The 18,150-nt window shown below is 39.5% G+C and overlaps 1 protein-coding gene across 2 annotated transcripts in view; it reads right to left on the bottom strand.

Moving 5' to 3' along the window:
- LOC123520442 (tyrosine-protein kinase BAZ1B-like) overlaps positions 1-17,563 on the bottom strand; it is a 28,575-nt gene extending 11,012 nt beyond the window's left edge. For both annotated transcript variants that reach the window (XM_045282652.1, XM_045282651.1), the window contains exons 1-13: positions 17,355-17,563; positions 13,376-13,551; positions 12,802-12,898; positions 11,900-12,292; positions 10,620-11,364; positions 10,169-10,318; positions 9,493-9,609; positions 8,712-8,831; positions 7,748-8,562; positions 7,248-7,452; positions 1,824-1,943; positions 903-994; positions 117-236 (exon numbers count right to left, since the gene is read on the bottom strand). In XM_045282652.1, the coding sequence (XP_045138587.1) occupies positions 117-236; positions 903-994; positions 1,824-1,943; positions 7,248-7,452; positions 7,748-8,562; positions 8,712-8,831; positions 9,493-9,609; positions 10,169-10,318; positions 10,620-11,364; positions 11,900-12,292; positions 12,802-12,898; positions 13,376-13,551; positions 17,355-17,467 (3,263 nt within the window). In that variant the 5' untranslated portion in view covers positions 17,468-17,563. The remainder of the gene's footprint in view (positions 1-116; positions 237-902; positions 995-1,823; positions 1,944-7,247; positions 7,453-7,747; positions 8,563-8,711; positions 8,832-9,492; positions 9,610-10,168; positions 10,319-10,619; positions 11,365-11,899; positions 12,293-12,801; positions 12,899-13,375; positions 13,552-17,354) is intronic.
- Between the last annotated feature and the right edge of the window lie 587 nt (positions 17,564-18,150).

Here is an 18,150-nt window from a genome sequence, read left to right on the forward strand (position 1 = left end):
CATAATGTGCATACCTTTAAGAAAAAATTATATAATTGGAAACATGGAAACAGGACACTATGCGCCCTGCTTGAACCCTGTACAACACACACACACACACACACACACACACTTACTTGGTGGCTAGGTTGGCTTCAAGGTGTTTCTTCACCTGCACAAGAGTTGTTTTAAGCTTAGACTCTCGGTGGCCCTTCTCTGCCAGAGCTGCTAACAGTTCATCCACCTTCTCCATGTTACTGGTGAGGGAAAGAATCATGGTGAGTAATGGAAAAAGGAAGTGGCAGTCATATGGTGACATGAAGATGCATAGTATTCTATTGTGGTGAGAGATAGAATGAGGGGGTAGTAGTCATATCTAAGAAAAATGGTTAATGTGTGCCAATATGTGGAAATCGAAAAAAAAAAATTAGTGCATCATGAAAATAGTGAGTAGGAGGCCATGGATATGATTTAACCCTTTCTTTGGCCAGTCCAAAATATGTACATGGAACAACATAAAAAAGTTCCTCCTACACTGCCAAAAGTAATGTGTACCACCAATATCATTTAATGTGGTCTTAGTGGAGGAGACCAACTTACAATGAGCTCAAAAAAAAAAAAAAAAAAAAAAAAAAAAAAAAAACAGTAAAACTAGATTAATTTGGTATTTCTTTCTATATGTATTCAAGCATATAATGTTAAAAGTAAGGTAGTGGTACAGCTGAACAAAAAGCAAGCAATCACACTATCACTGCACTGACCATATTGATGAAATAAACCATTCAATGCCATAGACTTACTAACAAATGAGTATAGTATTCAGTTATCAGACTCCACGATTAATTAAGCCAAACATCTTTATATCTTTCTAAAGTGACAGATTAGACAAACTCTCTCTCTCTCTCCCTGTTCCTGGTACTCACTCATAATAAAACCACAAGTTCTGTCCAACTGGAGGGAATGTTTGAGTCTTCTCATCCACTGTCTGCTTCTTTGGTCGCCCCAGATGGCTTTCCTGGAAAAATAGGCAGAAATAAATAAATATCCCATCAGCAAAAAATAAGAGCAAATAGTAACAACAACAACAACAATAATAATAAAAATAATAAAAATAACAAATAAATGCATTCAAAGATATAATACTGCTTGCAATTATGTTCTACCAGCATTATCAATATTATCTTTTTTTTCAATTCAATAATCTAAAGAAAATGGATATAATACTCTACATTACACAAACACAAATACCTACATGGTATATTAGGATGCACATCTAATTTTGTATTGCCAACTAAAATTGTTTGTCATGAGAGCAAACTCAGAAGGCAAGAAAATGGAGCATTATCACTGCTGTAAGTGCCACTTTGAAAGACTACATCCCCACTGGTGAGGCTCAGAACATGGCATCAAAGCACTCCTACTAGCCAATGATAAAAGAGAGCTGCTTTATAATAATAATAATAATAATAATAATAATAATAATAATAATAATAATAATAATAATAATAATAATAATAATAATAATAATAATAATAATAATAATAATAATAATAATAATAATAATAATAACAACAATAACAATAATAAGTAATATGAATAAAAGAGATATATATGTTATGTGCACACACAAAGCATGACAGATAAACAATGCAGACAATCATAAGTACAATATGTGATGGTTCCTTAAGGTAAAAGCTAAATGGCAACAACCCTGTCACTGTTCTCTGCAGCAGGTGTGTCAAGAACAATGGTAACAGAGCATCAATAAAAGTGCCCCATGCCAAATGTTAGATTGCATGGAAGAAAAGTCAAATATTTCACCTCTGTATCCTCGACCACTATACCTTCTTTATGGATCCTGTCAGCTCCTCCTTGATAGCTGAGAGAGGTTTGTCATCTGAGTCTGAGCTCGACTCCTGCAAGTTATCAGGACGTGAAGACTCTTGTGAACTTTTCCGGTCATCCTGTGAAGGGAGGCAAAACATGAGTGTCAGTGCAGTATGAATAAGCTCATATATCTATCTCTCAGCCTAAAAGATCTGGTCAAGTTACAAGTACCACCTGCCTCTCCCTATCCAAAGTTTGTTCTCCTTGGTTCAACTTCTCAACTTTCACCTGCACCTCCTTCACTCATCTACTCCTGTAACTAATTCTCAACAGGCCTTTCTTTCCTACCAATTTTAACTTTATTCACATACTTTTCTTTGCAAACTCTTCACTCTTCATTCCCCCAAAACTGCCAAGCCACTTCAGTATGTTACTTTCATTAATTCTGCCACTCTCTTTCATTCCATTTGCAGTGATGTTTATAAAATCATGAATATCTCTGTCATCTTTCCATCTTGTCACTTCATGCACATCTCTCAAATAACTTATTTCCACAAAATGCAATCTGAACACCTGTAAGCTATTCCATGTTTCTGATCCATATATCAATGATGACAGATTTCAATTATTTACAACTCTATTTAAATCCATGGGCATATCTCACCTTTCCATAACTCTTCCAAATGATGCTATGATAAGCCTATGTCTAACAGCCCTCACTTACGTCACCTACTTCATCATGTTAACCTAACACAACCTTAAAATACACAACTCTTTAACTCATACACTTCTCTCTCTTGCACTTTTTCACTTCTAGAGCACTCCTCTATAAGGTTTAGTCATCAGTCATAACAACTTTACTTTGAAATACCATTAATTTCCTTTTCAACATTCACCTTCAGTTTGCATCACACACACCGCTCCGTGGAGAGCGGACGTGCCTCCTGCGCAAGAGCGGCATCTAACTAACACTCCACACGCTAAACAATGTGCTTGAGTGAGAATAGTTATTGCTATTGAGGGGCGACCAGAGCGAGTGAACGAGTGTACAGAGTGAACATAGCCTGGTGGCGTGTACATGGGAGTGATCGGAGGCGTGAGAACCTCCACACTCCAAACGACAGAGCGGGAACCACACAAAGGCCAGCCATAGCAGCCGCCAACGCATCCCACCACACACACGTAGCTACCAGGCCTGGCCCCCAGTGACCACACACCCACATGCTCCCAGGAAGAGTAAAAAAAAAAATGGATAGACCGGTAAGAAATAAATTACCAAATTCAAAATATGTTGATTGAGGCCCAAGGAGCAAAGCCGAAAGTGGCCAGTCAAAGCATGAGTCCATCTTCAACAGGGGCAACATTGCAAGGTAGATTGGTAATGTTGGAGAAGAGATTTGAGGAGTTGGTGAAGGAATTAAAAGTTCAGAGGAGTGAGGAGGAGCAGGATAGAGAATTCCGCAAGGCTTTGAAGGAAAGAGTTAAGAGACTGGAGGAAAATGAAAAACGATTGGTGGATGAGAATGCACACTTGAGAGTGGAGGTTGAAAAATACAAGAGACGGTTGGAGGAGAAAATGGAGAGAGTATTTAAGGAGAAAGATGACTTTAAAGATGACTGAGTCGAGGGAAGCAGAGATGGTTGGATTACAAGAAATAATTAAAGATCAGTTGAAGGAAGACAAAAAAGAAAGGTCCAAGGAACTGGTTAATGTAATGAAGAATAAGGAAACATTGATAAGGGAAATAGCAGAAAAGAAGAAGAGTGTTAATATTTGGGATGAAAGAACAAAATATAACATATAAGCCTAAGAGAATTAAGGAAGAATTAAAAACGGTAAGAGATCTGTTCAAAAATCTAAATGATGATGAAAAAAAGACCTACAAGAAGAAGTGGAAGAGATCCATAGACTGGGTCCGTATAAGGAGGGAGTGAGCAGACCGATTAAAGTAGTACTGAAGTCACAACAATCTGCGGAGGATATCCTATATAGAACATCAAAGTTAAGAGAGATAGAAGGTTGTAAAGAGGTGTTTGTGAGAAAGAATAGAAATGAGGAAGAGAGAGAAGATATAAGGAATTGGTGGAAGAGGCGAGAAGGAAAAATGATGAGCGGTCTGAGGAGGAAAGAGAAAAGTTTTTGGAGAGTTATAGGAGAGAGAGTCAGAAAGTGGTATGTGGAAAGAAGGAATACGGAGGAACCCCTAGAGGAGCAGTGGGTGGACCGTAATGTATACTAATATAGATGGGATACTGTCAAGTAGATTGGAATTGCAAGACTATATGATAGTGGAGAAGCCTGATATAGTGTGTTTGACTGAGACAAAATTGCATGAAAAACAAAGATAAATTTGGATAATAAATATAATATATGGAGAAAGGATAGAGAGTAAAGGTGGAGGAGGAGTTATGATTATGACGAAGAAATAAATAAATGTGGATAAGGTTTGGTATGGGAAGAACAATGCAGAAGTGATAAGCATAAGGATAAAAAGTGATGGAAAAGAATTAATAATCATGGTGACCTATGTACCTCCTAAAACAAATTCTTGGACATTAAGGAATACGACAATATGATCAAGGATACTTTACAGAGTTTGGAAAGTGTATTATCTGGAAAAAGAAAGGTGATACTAGTAGGAGATTTTAATTGTAAGGAGGTGGATTGGGAAAATCTAGTAAGTGGTGTTGGAGAGGAAGCATGGGAGAGAGATTTCTTAATCTAATGATGGAAAATATGATGGAACAGAGGGTGAAGGAAAATACTAGATATAGAGGAGATGATGAACCGGCTAGACTGGATTTGGTGTTAACAAGAGAAGTGTACCTATGTGGAGATATACAATACAAGTGTCCTTTGGGAAAGAGTGATCATGTGGTTATGGAAATGCAGATAGCAACAACACAGCGAAGGAAGGACGAGACATACAGGAGTGGTAGATTGAATTATAGAAAGATGGACACAGAAAGTTTGAAAAATTATTTCAGAAAATTAGATTGGGAGATGTTACAAATCAGAGAAGTGCAAAAGAAATATGAGATTTTTATGAAATATTATAAAGAAGGAGTTATGAAATTTGTACCAAAGTATAAACCGAGAGAGGAAGGAAGAAAGGATTGGTTTAATGCAACTTGTGTTAAGGCTAAGGAAAAGAGAGATGTGGCTTGGAAAAGATGGAAAAGAGCAGGAATATACTAAATAAGGAGAATTATAGAGTGGCGAGAAATGAGTATGTGAGGGTAAGGAGGAGGAAGAAAGAAAATTTGAAAAGATATTGTAGACAAGAGTAAGGAACATCCAAAATTGTTTTACAGGTTCATAAATGGTAAACTTAAAAGAGAGAGTCCATTGAAAGATTAAAAGGAGAGCAAGGGATAGTAGATGACCCTAAGAATATAGCGGAATTGCTAAATAATAGGTTTCAGCAAGTATTTACTGAAGAAACAATGTTTGTAAAGCCTCAGAATGTACAAGGAAATGTGCACATGGATGACATTAAGATACCTAAAAGGAGTTATATAAAATGTTGGAGGAACTTAAAGATGATAAAGCGATGGGACCAGATGAAGTTTCAGGAAAATTATTGAAGGAGTGTAGAGAAGAATTGATTGATCCATTATATGATATTATAAGGTGTTCATTAGAAACAGGGAAGTACCAGTAGAGTGGAAGAGAGCTGAAGTGGTGCCCATTTATAAGGGAGGCAGTAAGGAAGAGCCTCTTAACTATAGACCTGTGTCTCTAACAAGTGTGGTCGGTAAGATTTGTGAGAGGGTGATAAAGAAATATTGGATACGGTTCCTGGAGGATCATAAGTTATTATCGGATCATCAATTTGGCTTCAGGAAAGGGAGGTCATGTGTAACAAATCTACTGAGCTTTTATTCAAGAGTGGTTGACAAAATACAAGAGAGAGGGGATGGATGGACTGTGTATATTTGGATTTAAAGAAAGCTTTTGACAAGGTACCTCACATGAGACTGTTATGGAAATTAGAGATTTATGGAGGACTGAAAGGAAAAGTGTTAAAGTGGATGGAAAACTACTTGAGATGGAGGGAGATGAGAACGGTAATAAGGGATGCAAAGTCGGACTGGTTGGTGGTGGAGAGTGGAGTCCCACAAGGCTCAGTGCTGGCACCAATACTTTTCCTTGTATATATTAATGACATGCCAGAGGGAGTAAACAGTTATATTAATTTGTTTGCGGATGATGCGAAGTTGTGTAGGTGTGTGAAGAGTGAAAAAGATTGTGAAATTTTACAGGCAGACCTGGATAAGATTTGGGAGTGCAGCAAGAGGTGGCAAATGGAATTTAATCTGAGCAAAAGTCATGTGATGGAGATGGGGAAGAGTGGAAGACGGCCAAGAGGGTCATATAAGATGGGTGAAGAAGTAGTGTTGAAAAAGGTGGAAAAGGAAAAGGATTTGGGAGTGATAATACAAGACCATATTGATAAGATGTTTGGAGAAACGTATAATTTGATAAAAAATATTGGATTAGCCTTCCATTATATGGATAAAGATATGATGAAGAAATTAATTAGTATGGTAATTAGACCAAGATTGGAATATGCTGGAGTGGTTTGGTCCCCTTATAAAAAGAAGCATATAAGGAAGTTGGAGAGATTGCAGAGAATGGCAACAAAAATGGTTCCGGAATTGGCAGAAATGACCTATGAGGAGAGATTAAAAGAAATGAATTTGCTTACCTTGGAACAAAGAAGAGAAAGAGGAGATTTAATACAGGTTTATAAACTGTTGAACGGACTGGATGAAGTGGATAATGAGCAAATGATGTTGAGAGAGGAAAACTTAAATAGAACTACAAGATCGCATAGTAAAAAGATAGCCAAGGGAATATGCTTGAAGGATGTGAAGAAATATAGCTTCCCACAAAGATATGTGGAGGTGTGGAATGGTTTGAGTGAGGAGGTGGTGTCAGCAAGAAGTGTGCATAGTTTTAAAGGAAAGTTGGATGTGTGTAGATATGGAGACGGGGCCACACGAGTATGATACCCAGGCCCTGTAAAATTACAACTAGGTGAATACAACGAGATGAATACACACATTATGTTAGCCACAAATGAGCATGCAACCATAATCCATCTCACTCATTTCAGTTTTATCCTTACATCAATATCAAACATTTCCTAAACAACCATTTACAGAAATATCAATTAAATCTGCAGACATTCTACTTGCAGCCCTGCATGTCTAGCAGAATTTTCAAGTTGTCCCTACATCCTTACTCTATAAAATGCCATCATTCCATCCAAAAAATGACATCTAACTGTATATGATTTTATAAGAATGGTACAATAAAATCAGGACCAATAATTGATTCCCAATTTCAGTAATTCACTTGGCATTAACAAGAATGTTACAAGGTAGGTAGTGTCTTTTGTCTCATCCCTGTTTAGGTAATTTCTTTGACTAACCTGGGTGCAGTAGGTGGAGTGATGGTCAACCCAGCCTTTCTCTACATAAAGGCCTGGTGTGGTGTTGTTGAAGAGCCAGTAGCGGTCATGGTTACGGTCAAGGCCAAGAGGCTGCAGGCGAATCAGCATTTCCTTCTGTAACATTACCCGCTCACATTCCACCACCACAAACAGCCGCCGCTTGTCTTCATCCTCTTTCATCAGTCTGGTGAAGGGAAAAATTGCTAATTAGGTAGTTTGAAATATACCAATGCTGGCCTTAAACACCTTGATTGTGAGATCATGGTACTTTTTATTAATGAAAGTAAAAATTTTCATGAGGAAAGACCTAATCACATGATCTCTTCTGACTTTGAATTCAAACTCAAGGCCAAAGTGTAAGAACCAATGTCAACAAGTTGTTAGTATTAAAAAAGGCCTACAAAAGATGTAATAATGCTTAATGAACACTAGCCATTTATGTCTCTTTATAAAGATGAACTGATAACATCATAACTTACTGCTCTTTCAATTGGCTCTTGGATTTTTCCTTTTCCTTCAACACCTCCTCTGGGGTGAGGCGCTTCCGTCTCTCCCTCGGGGATAGAGTAGTCAAGTCCTGCTCTTCCTTCTTGCTATAGAAACTATCAATGGTTATGGGTGCCTTCTGGGGGCTGTAACCCTTGGGACGACCAGGGGACTTTCTAGCACCGCTCTGCTCCATCTTCTTTTTGAGGCGTTCCTGCCGTCGCTCCTTCTTACGCTCCATCTCCTCCTTCATATTGAACTTCTTGATCTGTGCCCGCTCTTTATAAAGCTGGTACGCCTTCTCTTCTATCTCCTCCACATGGTCAGCTGCTGCATCAGAAGCATTTACACTGTGACACAGAGCCTTCAGCACTGCTATTATCTCAGCTGGTTGAAGTTCATACAGTTCACTGCTTTCCAGTTTGTGAATCAGCCCCTCTGAGAGCTCATTTTGCTCCTCCCCTTCTTCAGCATTGTCATCAGAGTGCTGGCTGGCTGTATCAGAGAAGTCTTTCCGGCTCAGACAGAGGCGGGCCAGCTCAGCAGCAGTCTGGTAGTGGACAGGCAATGAGCGCATTTTCACTCCTAATTCTTTACTGTTTCCAATTCGATCATCAGCCACTACCATGTGCAGCAGGAGGCACATCACCTCTGCCAGAAAGCGAAAGCCCTTTTGCCCTGCCGCCAGGGCCTGCATTAGCTGACTGCAGGAGATGGAGTTCTTCTTGTCAGTCTTGATAATCTCATTATAGCATTCTACAAACTCTACCACCATTGTGATGTCACCAAACAGGGAGTTAGGGATCTCCTGTTGACAAAATGCAAATTGATCAGTCATCAATTACTACATAGTGATATATATACACACACACACATATATATATATATATATACTGCAGAAAGGCAAGGTAACAGACATTGAAAGATAAAAAGGCTGTGCAGGGGCTTGGCCATTACCTCAGGTGTGGGGACAATCTGAGGAGCAGGAAGGGGCTTTAGGTTCGCCAGCAGCTTGTCTTCTATCTTGCGATTAAGCTCCTCTTTAGTTTGTTGTCGCTTTTCAGCTTCTTCCTTGGCCTGTGTGAAATGTAGGAAGGGTAACAGTAGCAGTGACAGTAGAGTAAGAGTGGAAGATCATGTATTAATGTAAATACATCTTTGTAGAATACAAACACTGCTAAATAATTTCTTTAAACATATCACTATATTTTGAAAAGTGCTGTCCTGCACCTTGACGCTGAAACACTACATGTAAGCTATTCATATGGTTTCTACTCAAATCTTAAATACATGCAAATAGGATCAAATTCTACAGCTTTTCTTACCATACACAAACTGGGACAAATGGGAAAATAAATTTATTCATAACTTTAAAAAGTTTGGGAATACCTTTCTTTTTTTTTTATGTTATGGCCTATAGCACCTGTAGGCACACTTGAAGAGTATGTAGGAAGCACTATTCAGCTTCAGCCCATTAGTGACACAGGCAATTTTATTTATAGTGGTACCCATATTAGGGCCCATATCACCACCCAAGTGCATCTTGAGTGTAACCACCTAGAACCTGGGTATCATGTTGACATGTAGGTAACTTTAAACCACTTGACAAATGGCATAGCTTCAAAGTCGTATGTGGTGGGATTCGAACCTACGTGTGGATGTCTGCCCGATCCCATGCTCACCACCTTATCCACTACGCCACTGCCTTCACTGTCACATCAAGTAACAAAGTACCCACCTTTTGTTTGATGTAGTCCTCCTTCTCCTGAGGTGTCATCTTGGCCAGCGAGCGCCGCTCTAGCATGCGCTCGTGTCGCTTCAGGATGTTGGCACGCAGCTCAGGGTCAGGAATAACCTGTGGTGAGAGAGAAGGGAAAGATTTTTCTAGTTCTGTTTTCTTCAGCTCCATATTTTCTGGCAACAGAAGTAGTTAGTAAAGAGCCTGGGATCAAATTAGAAATGAATTAAGCTAGATGCCACTCTATCAAAGATTGACTAAAGCTTCTTGTTAGTTCTCTTTATGAATGAATCATGTTTAAGAATTAATAATATATGGAGTCATGAAAGCTTTACAAATTAAGATTTCACTTTCAATACACGGATGACAATCATATCTATGTCTATCTATCTATCTATTTTTCTATCTATCTATCTATCTATCTATCTATCTATCTATCTATCTATCTATCTATATATATATATATATATATATATATATATATATATATATATATATATATATATATATAAAAGTAAATGAATAAAAACAATAATAATAATAATAATAATGAAAATAACAATAAAGAGCACAAATCAACAGTTACAGTCAACTCCTGATAATTTCTTCCTCAAGAGTCACAAGTCACACATGAGTGGAACACAACACATTAAGACAGAGCAATATGATGACACACCTCAATCTGTTGAAGGGAGAGTTTCTTGAGCACCTGGTCCATGGTGTGAACCAGCTTGCGCCCGGTGCCCTTCAGGCCCTTCAGGGTGGCATACTGGTGTGCCATTTTCTTCATGATGGGTGTTCGCATCACTGCTTCAGGATTCGGGGTCTGAGGTGAGAGAGAGAAAAAAAAATATATATATATATAAATAAATAAATAAATAAATAAAAAATTAAGAACAGATATCAATACAGGTATATAGATGAGTAGTCTGAGTCAAACTTTTGCCAATAGCAACTACCTCTCCTAAAGTTATAGTTCATTTATTTATTCTTTTTTTATTCAATGGCTTATTTCATTGTAATTAGCCTTCAATATTTGCAGATTCAATTATTTGAGGACTGGCAGCATAAGGGACACACACACACACACACACACACACACTTCATGATAGATATGCAACACTCACCCTGCCATGGGTAGACTTCCTGGGGGTGAGTGGAGTGCCCATGGGCTTCTTGGTGGGAGTGCGCATGTCAAACAATGTTGCCTGCCGCATCTTTTGGCTCATCTTGATTTCTCGCTTTCTGGGAAGTGATTGACGGGCGGCATCCTTCGGGGCTTGGCCTGCACCATTCTCCACCTTGATCTGGCGGTTGGCTTGGCCTGCCAGCACTGCCAAAGCCACATCATCATCACTGTCACTTACTTCAGTTTTCACTTTGACCCTCGCTGATGGCTGGGGTGTGCCTGTCTTAGGTGTCCTGGGGGTGCGTTTTGATCCCGGCTTAGGTCCAGGCTTCTTCCTGGGTGTACTAGGATCTTTGGGTTTGTTCTTGGATCCTGGTTTGCGACCTGGCCGACCCTTGGTTGGCGTTTGCTGTTTCTGTTGCTGTTGCTGCTGCTGCTGCTGTTGCTGTTGCAAAGTGGGTGGTGGGTCCACTTTGGGTTGTTTAAGGCTGACATCTGTCTGCTCCACAGCCTTTATCTTCTTGATGGCTCCTTCACTGGCCGCTGGATCAGCCTTCCGCTTCCTACCCACAGGACTGACCTTTGGATTGGTGAAGATGGAAGCAAGTTTGTTGGGGATACCATACCGCTTCACCAAATCCTCTGTCACAATCCAGGGTGTGTAGGCACTGGACCGTTGCCGGATGGCATTAGCACGCACAAAGAGACGAAAATGCTCCTTTGGGGGAACCCGGTAGGTACGCCTGTATCAGAAAGGGAGGAAATGAAGGTAAAATGTGATAATCATGGTCATAAGTCTAAACACACTTTCATTTTGTTTGCATTTCCTTTCAACTTCAAGTCATCTATTGTGCTAATAGTCTCCCTGCAAAGGTTAATGTATGATAAAGTATAGGCAGATCATATATTAAGAATGAGGGACTGTGCTAAATAAACACTGGAAGTGAGTTCAGCACTACAATCAATTAAAAATGGTGATTGCACCATCATTAGAAAAGTAATTAAACAATTATAGAATGAAAGGGAGAGGTTGAACTCCAAAGTGACAACACACAATATAAAGTGATAAAGAAAATGAAAAATAAGGATATCCTATCATTTTCCTTATTCTGAAGCATCAACATAACATAATAACAAGGTGGTGACAACAAGTGTTTGATACTCTGGCACTGAGAGAGAGAGAGAGAGAGAGAGAGAGAGAGAGAGAGAGAGAGAGAGAGAGAGAGAGAGAGAGAGAGAGAGAGAGAGAGAGAGAGAGAGAGAGAGAGAGATACTAACTGGAGGTGGGTGGCGGGGACGTCTGTGATGACCCGGTCCTCACCGATGACCTTCACATCGTAGAGGAGGTGTTGCAGGAGAGGAGTCGAGGCACTTCGCTTCCTACCTGGTGACCCCTCCTCCTTGCCCCCTCCCTTCCCTGGAGCACTGGGGGGACTAGCCTCTTCCTGTCCTGAAGTGCCATTAGAGGTCACAGTGCCATTGGCCATGTGACCACTGACAACACTCTCGGGGGAGCTGTTGTTGCACCCGTTGACAAGTGGTGAGGTGTTGGTGGTGGTGGTGGTGGTGGGTGTAGTTGGGGTGGTGAGGGAGACCTGTGCACCAGTGCCATTCTCTGTCTTGAGTGTGTGGCTGGGGTCCTCCCGCACCCGCTGCACCTGTACTTGAATCCTGCAGGAAGGTGGACAAGTGTGAGTGTGTGTGTTATAGCATAGACTTGTGCCAGATATACAGCTTCAGGTATTATGACATTGGTAAATAAAATGTCACACATCAAAATAATAATATGTCAAATAAGTTGATAAGTTACTTGAATGAAATATATAAGTAGTGAATAGCTGAAGTCCATCAAGAGTACAGCATTATAAAGAACAGTCATGACAAAGAAAAAAATTTAAATAAATAAATAAATAAAAAATTAAAACAAATGAATAATAAATAAATAAAAAATAGAATAAAATAAATAAATAAATAAATAGAAAAATAAAAAATAAACAATAAACATAGAAGATAATATCAACAAAAAACATATCTTGATCTACAAGTATTCATCAGCAATATATCTTAGTTTTCTTTTTCTTAAATAAAACAAAACTCCAAAATTACTACCACTGAATTGAATAATAAGGTATGTTCTGGCAGACTGCAGCCGAGAGACATGGTAAGCACATAGTACTCACGGTTGTGGGCCAAGCAGAGTCAGCTCCTCTCCGGGATGAAAGCGAGAGTAGCACAGTGTTGAGGCAGCCTCCACCAGCTGGTCCAGAGGCATTGTACCTGCACGCACAACAAGTTTAACACACCAAAGTACAGTGATGCAAACCTGGATTAAACATAATAAAAAACACAGTACTTTCTCACAATATAAATTAAACAAACTTAAGCCTTTTGAGATCAAGATTCAGCTGAGACAAAACCTGTTCTCCATCATTCAAATGAAGCATAATACCCAACAGTCTAAGCATTCCGGTTGCCATGAGTGGAATGATGTAACAAAACAGGCCTTCACTTGCTCCATATCACACAAACCTCATACCAATTCAATTCAGCTCACTGAGATAATTTCATGATAATCCACACTATGTAGTTAAAGCTGAGCAGTATAATTATTATTCTCATTGTGCTTATTCTAAATATACCTAAGTAGCAGAAAGTCATTCATAGGTCATGATTTGATATATGAATTACCACTGATGAAATCAATAAATCAATAAATCAAGTTACAAATTATTCTGGCCATGAGGATGGACTCACTGTGATGTATTGTTCTAAGGATGGGCGGCAGCAGTGGTTCAGGGAAGGAAGAGTTGAGGAGGACCCGGACCTTGGCCTCGCTGGTCCAGGCCTCTTGGTGAGTCAGGCCAGACTTGCCACTGCACTGACATGTCCAGATGCTCTGACTGTACAGTGCCAGTCGGTCCTCATAGTCACTGCAATGGAGAGCAAGTCATGAGGATGGATGAAGGAAAACCATCAGATAAAACAAAACAATTGGAATTAAGTTACAGGAAACAAAAAAACTCCATCTCTACTCAACTTCTTTGGGAACAGCAACAATGAAAACTTTAATTTTTCTCCAACACATAACTAGCCTCTTTTATGCACGGAAGGATGAGAGAAAAAAAAAATAATAATAAATAAATAATAATAATAATAATAATAACAGCATTAAAAATAGGAAATACATAGTGCCAATTAAGAATAATGAGAAAATTAAGAATGAATAAAAGCAAGACATGAAATATAGCAATAAACATTAAGGGTATTGACATGGTTGAGATGAAGATTAAGTGACTGCTAGTAAGAACACGAGGTTGAGACATAAATGACAAGGATGAGGTGGAAAACACGTGTTCAGGTCAATGTTCAGAATAGAATCGAGTATAAAGTGATAAAGAAATCTGTAACTGTCTGAAGAATCCACCCAATGTGATCTCACTTTAAAAATGACAGTATTCCTTATCTATTATGTAGTACATTGTGTTATGTTTGCTCATGCGCACTGCACTGGACGGACTCATCTGTATGACTAAGATAACTCAATGAAATCAGAAAGCTGAGGATGAAGCAAACTGATGGCATTTCTGCTTCACCTCATGTTTTTAAGGTCAATCTCAAATATACTCCTGTAACTAACCACATTAAATCACTGTGTGGTAGATACCCCCATCTATGATAGTTAAGTTATCATGCTACTTTTACCTATCAAATCACAGATATGAGCTATATAGAGAAAGCTAATTTTACTATTAGTATCTAACCCAATACCAATTAAGAACTTCCACAATTGCACTCAGACCCTGTTGAAACTTTTTATGGCCTCACATACTGACAAAGTAGCCATACCAGGAGAGAGAGAGAGAGAGAGAGAGAGAGAGAGAGAGAGAGAGAGAGAGAGAGAGAGAGAGAGAGAGAGAGAGAGAGAGAGAGAGAGAGAATTTTCATCTGGTCTTGTTCCAATCCTACACCTTTTATTATCTCGAAACTGACCATCTCAATGGAACTCTTTTCTTCTCAAGATTTTTGGAAGCAACAAGTATATTACGGCAGGAATTCCATCCCCCCCCAGTTCTTGGTTAGTCTCTTTACATGTTAATGGAAATTGTCTCATTCCTAGAACTGTTGAATAAGTAGTTAATATGAAGAGGTTTCTATAATAAGTGAGGTAATATTTTTTAGGGTTTCTTTTCAATCACTTTTTTTAATGCAGCAAATAAGTAAATGAATGTTTTCTATAAATATGTGTCCTTATACCATGATTCTTAACAAAGATGTAAATAGTCAGAAAAAAATACTACATGTTCAAATAAAAACAAATACATACAGCAAACATCAATAAAGAGTAAGCAACATCAATTACATACCTTTCCCTTACCATCTTTCTTAACTGTAAGACTTGTCTATTCTTAAGCCCTCTAAGAACAACAATACTTTGTGAAATCTTGCATTATTTATTTTATGTGAAAAGTCAATACTCAGACTGGCCATATCTGTAATTTACAGGAGACATCAAAGTGTTAAAGCCTCCCATTAGGCCTAATCCAACTCAAAGTAAACCTAACCAAATTAACCTAGTCTAGTCATCTGCAACTTATCTAAAATTAAGCAAGGTCTTTTATTGTGTTTTAGAACAACAGACGTTCCTCATGTCACTTAACATCAACAAACTACATCTTGTCTGCCCATCTCAGCAAAAACTGATCTGCTCTGTGCTTCTTCCCCCAGTAAAAAATACTTTGTGACAGACACCACACAACTTGCTGATCACACAACTTAGGGAAGAACTTACAGGTGTGAATAAAGCTTATTTCCTACAGATGGGAAGGCTTTGCCTAAGAGCAAAAACATTACAAGAATGCACACATGATCGTTTTCAACCTGAAATTTGATATTCCACATATGGCACTCATGTGCTAGTGCACTAATGGCACACTTAGATGGTTGCACGATATCTGGGTCAAGACAGGACCATGAAGTGGTGTGGCAACACATGACAGCAGATGGTGGGATGACTAAGACAAGGTGTGCCCATAACTGTGACTGATGTGTGGGGATGCAAGAAGAACAGCTCCTGTGACATGGTAGGAAATAATGCTGCGGTGCACGAGAATGAGTTACAGTGAAAACAACATTATTTGAGCGTGCCAGGAAAGCAACAGTTGGTAGCACTTGTCATAGTCATATTCTTAAGATAATTCTTGGGAATACACACAGGAGAGACTAACAAATGAACCATAACACACTGCATTTATCGTGAAGGACAAAACTGGTACTATATATTTGCCAGGCAGTGATTGTTATTTTCATCAAACTAATTTCCTACAGAAACTTTCCTCAGTTTTATGTCTTAAAATATCTAAACCATTCACAAATAAATGAAAACAAGAACAAAATCAATGAATGAATATAAACAAATAAAATTTCATATACAAATTCTTCTGTGCAAAGCCTTCACCACTTTATGATTTTTTACACATACTTTTATTCACATTAAATATTTCAGAAGGAGAGCCTGCTCAACTACTGGCCCAGTATGGTGACAAACTTCACAAACCAGCCCTCAACTGACTTTGTTACCAGACTGCTTAATTCTTGTAGCACCTCTAACTAATTCCCCACTTGTTTCCAAAGATTAAGTTTGCTTGATTCACTCATACAGCACCTAGTATTCAATACAATGGGTCAAATAAACTGAAGTCCGAATATAGACCAAAGTCCAAATGATCCGGCATTCCTCAGCCTTGTCTCCCACAACACACAGCCTTCACCTCAGTACTGGTGACATTTCCTCACACCCAGTGACCACTTGAGGCATCTCCGTGTGGCACAGCGCCCAACACTGCCCCTCCAGCGAAAGTGTTGGTGGGCCGGGACGTGCACATTAGTTTAGTCTAACCTTGACCCCTGCTCTCCAGCTCAGTGTTTTGTACTCATTAGCACTGCAGATAATTATATAAGGGATGCAGTAAGGACACTTCCTCACTGCTAACAACACTTCCTGAGCCAGGCTGACATCTCACGGGGGGGGGAGGGGGGAGAGGAGGGGACCTGCTGCTGATTGTTTTGATAACTCATGACTATTAATGATACAGTGAAAATATAAAAATTTTAGCAAAACAATCTCCGGTGTCATTTATGAAAGCCCTAAAGATTCCTGACCTCAATTGGGCCTGGCTGTGGCACCACCACCATTACATAACCATGTGACAGCTCCAGGTCAAGGTAAGGTTAAGGTGCTCATTTGGCCTAATTACTGCTTCCCTCGTAGCCAAAATGATGAAACCGAAGGAAATATGAAGAAAAACTGAAAACAAATAGCATCCGGGAACAGAACGGCGAGGTTGTCATGGAAAATAAGTGCCATCATGAACAGGAAACTTCTAACTACAAAAGAAATTAACCAGATGTCACATAAATAGCACCAAGGTAGTGCCAGGAGTGACAAAACCCGGAAAATAACGACGGATGGCACAAAGCAAGGCGGAAATGTGGCCCAAAACAAAGGCGTGGAGCCTCAAGGAAAACGCGTGTGCACAAAATGGACAAGAAGTGAGAAGCAACCCAACACAACCCCTGCTGCACCCCACCCACACCCCCCACCGCACCCACTATCATGCCCAGGGAAGGGAACCAATGGAGAGATGCAGCAAAACCCATGAAATGAATCTGAGACGAAGGAAAAGGCAGGAAAAAAAGAAAAACAAGCCGGTGGATTTGGCGCGCTGCCTTGTACCTCTTGCTCCTGAATCTTTCCCCAGTGTGTTGAATGGTGAATATCTCCTCCTCAGGGGCTGCATCCTCCGGGGGCTGGATGAGTCTGAAAGGCTGGCCCTGGAGGAGAGGCATGGGGCAGGTGTCAGGTCGTGGAGGGGAAAAATGGAGGAAAAAAGGCGCCGCGTCGTCTTCAGTTCGAACCTCCACGAGCGTCCTAGTCCCTCTGGCCGCCTTTTATTTAACCCTTTTTTTATCGGTACTTATCGCCCAAACTCGCCTTGAAGTGGTAAAATAGTGTTTCTGACTATTTTAAATTTTCTTCTGCCGGATTGTTTGAGCAGTTTTAATTTTTTACCTGAACTGACAATGAACCAACGGAAAGTATCAACAAATCAGTTTTGGCGCGAACCCTCCTGTTGCCTGTTAGCCGTTTACTGTTATAAGGTTTCTGTTGTTTGCCTGGTGAGCTGGAGTTTGTTTTATCCGATTAAGGGTGTTTGGATGTACAGGAATATTCAATGGATGTATGAGTGGTGTTGTCTCTGTTGTCCGTACGTGTGTTTGCCTGATTTGTTGTGGTTACTGTTACCTGTTGGAGGAATTTCTCCCGTTTCTCTCCTGTTTTTCCTGGGTTTATTTTGCTGTTTCGACTTTTGATGTATTGGCAAGGAAAAGTGTGTGGGTTTAGTGTTTGTTTTGAATTGTGTGGCTCTGTTCATGGTTTTCCTGTTGTATTTCCTGTTGTTATCAGCTGATTTCTGTTGGCCTGTTTTTTTTTTCGTCTTATTCCCATTTCTGTTTGGTTTTCTGTTACC

The sequence above is a fragment of the Portunus trituberculatus genome, chromosome 47 (genome assembly GCF_017591435.1).
Source record: "Portunus trituberculatus isolate SZX2019 chromosome 47, ASM1759143v1, whole genome shotgun sequence".
Taxonomy (NCBI): Eukaryota; Metazoa; Arthropoda; class Malacostraca; order Decapoda; family Portunidae; genus Portunus; species Portunus trituberculatus.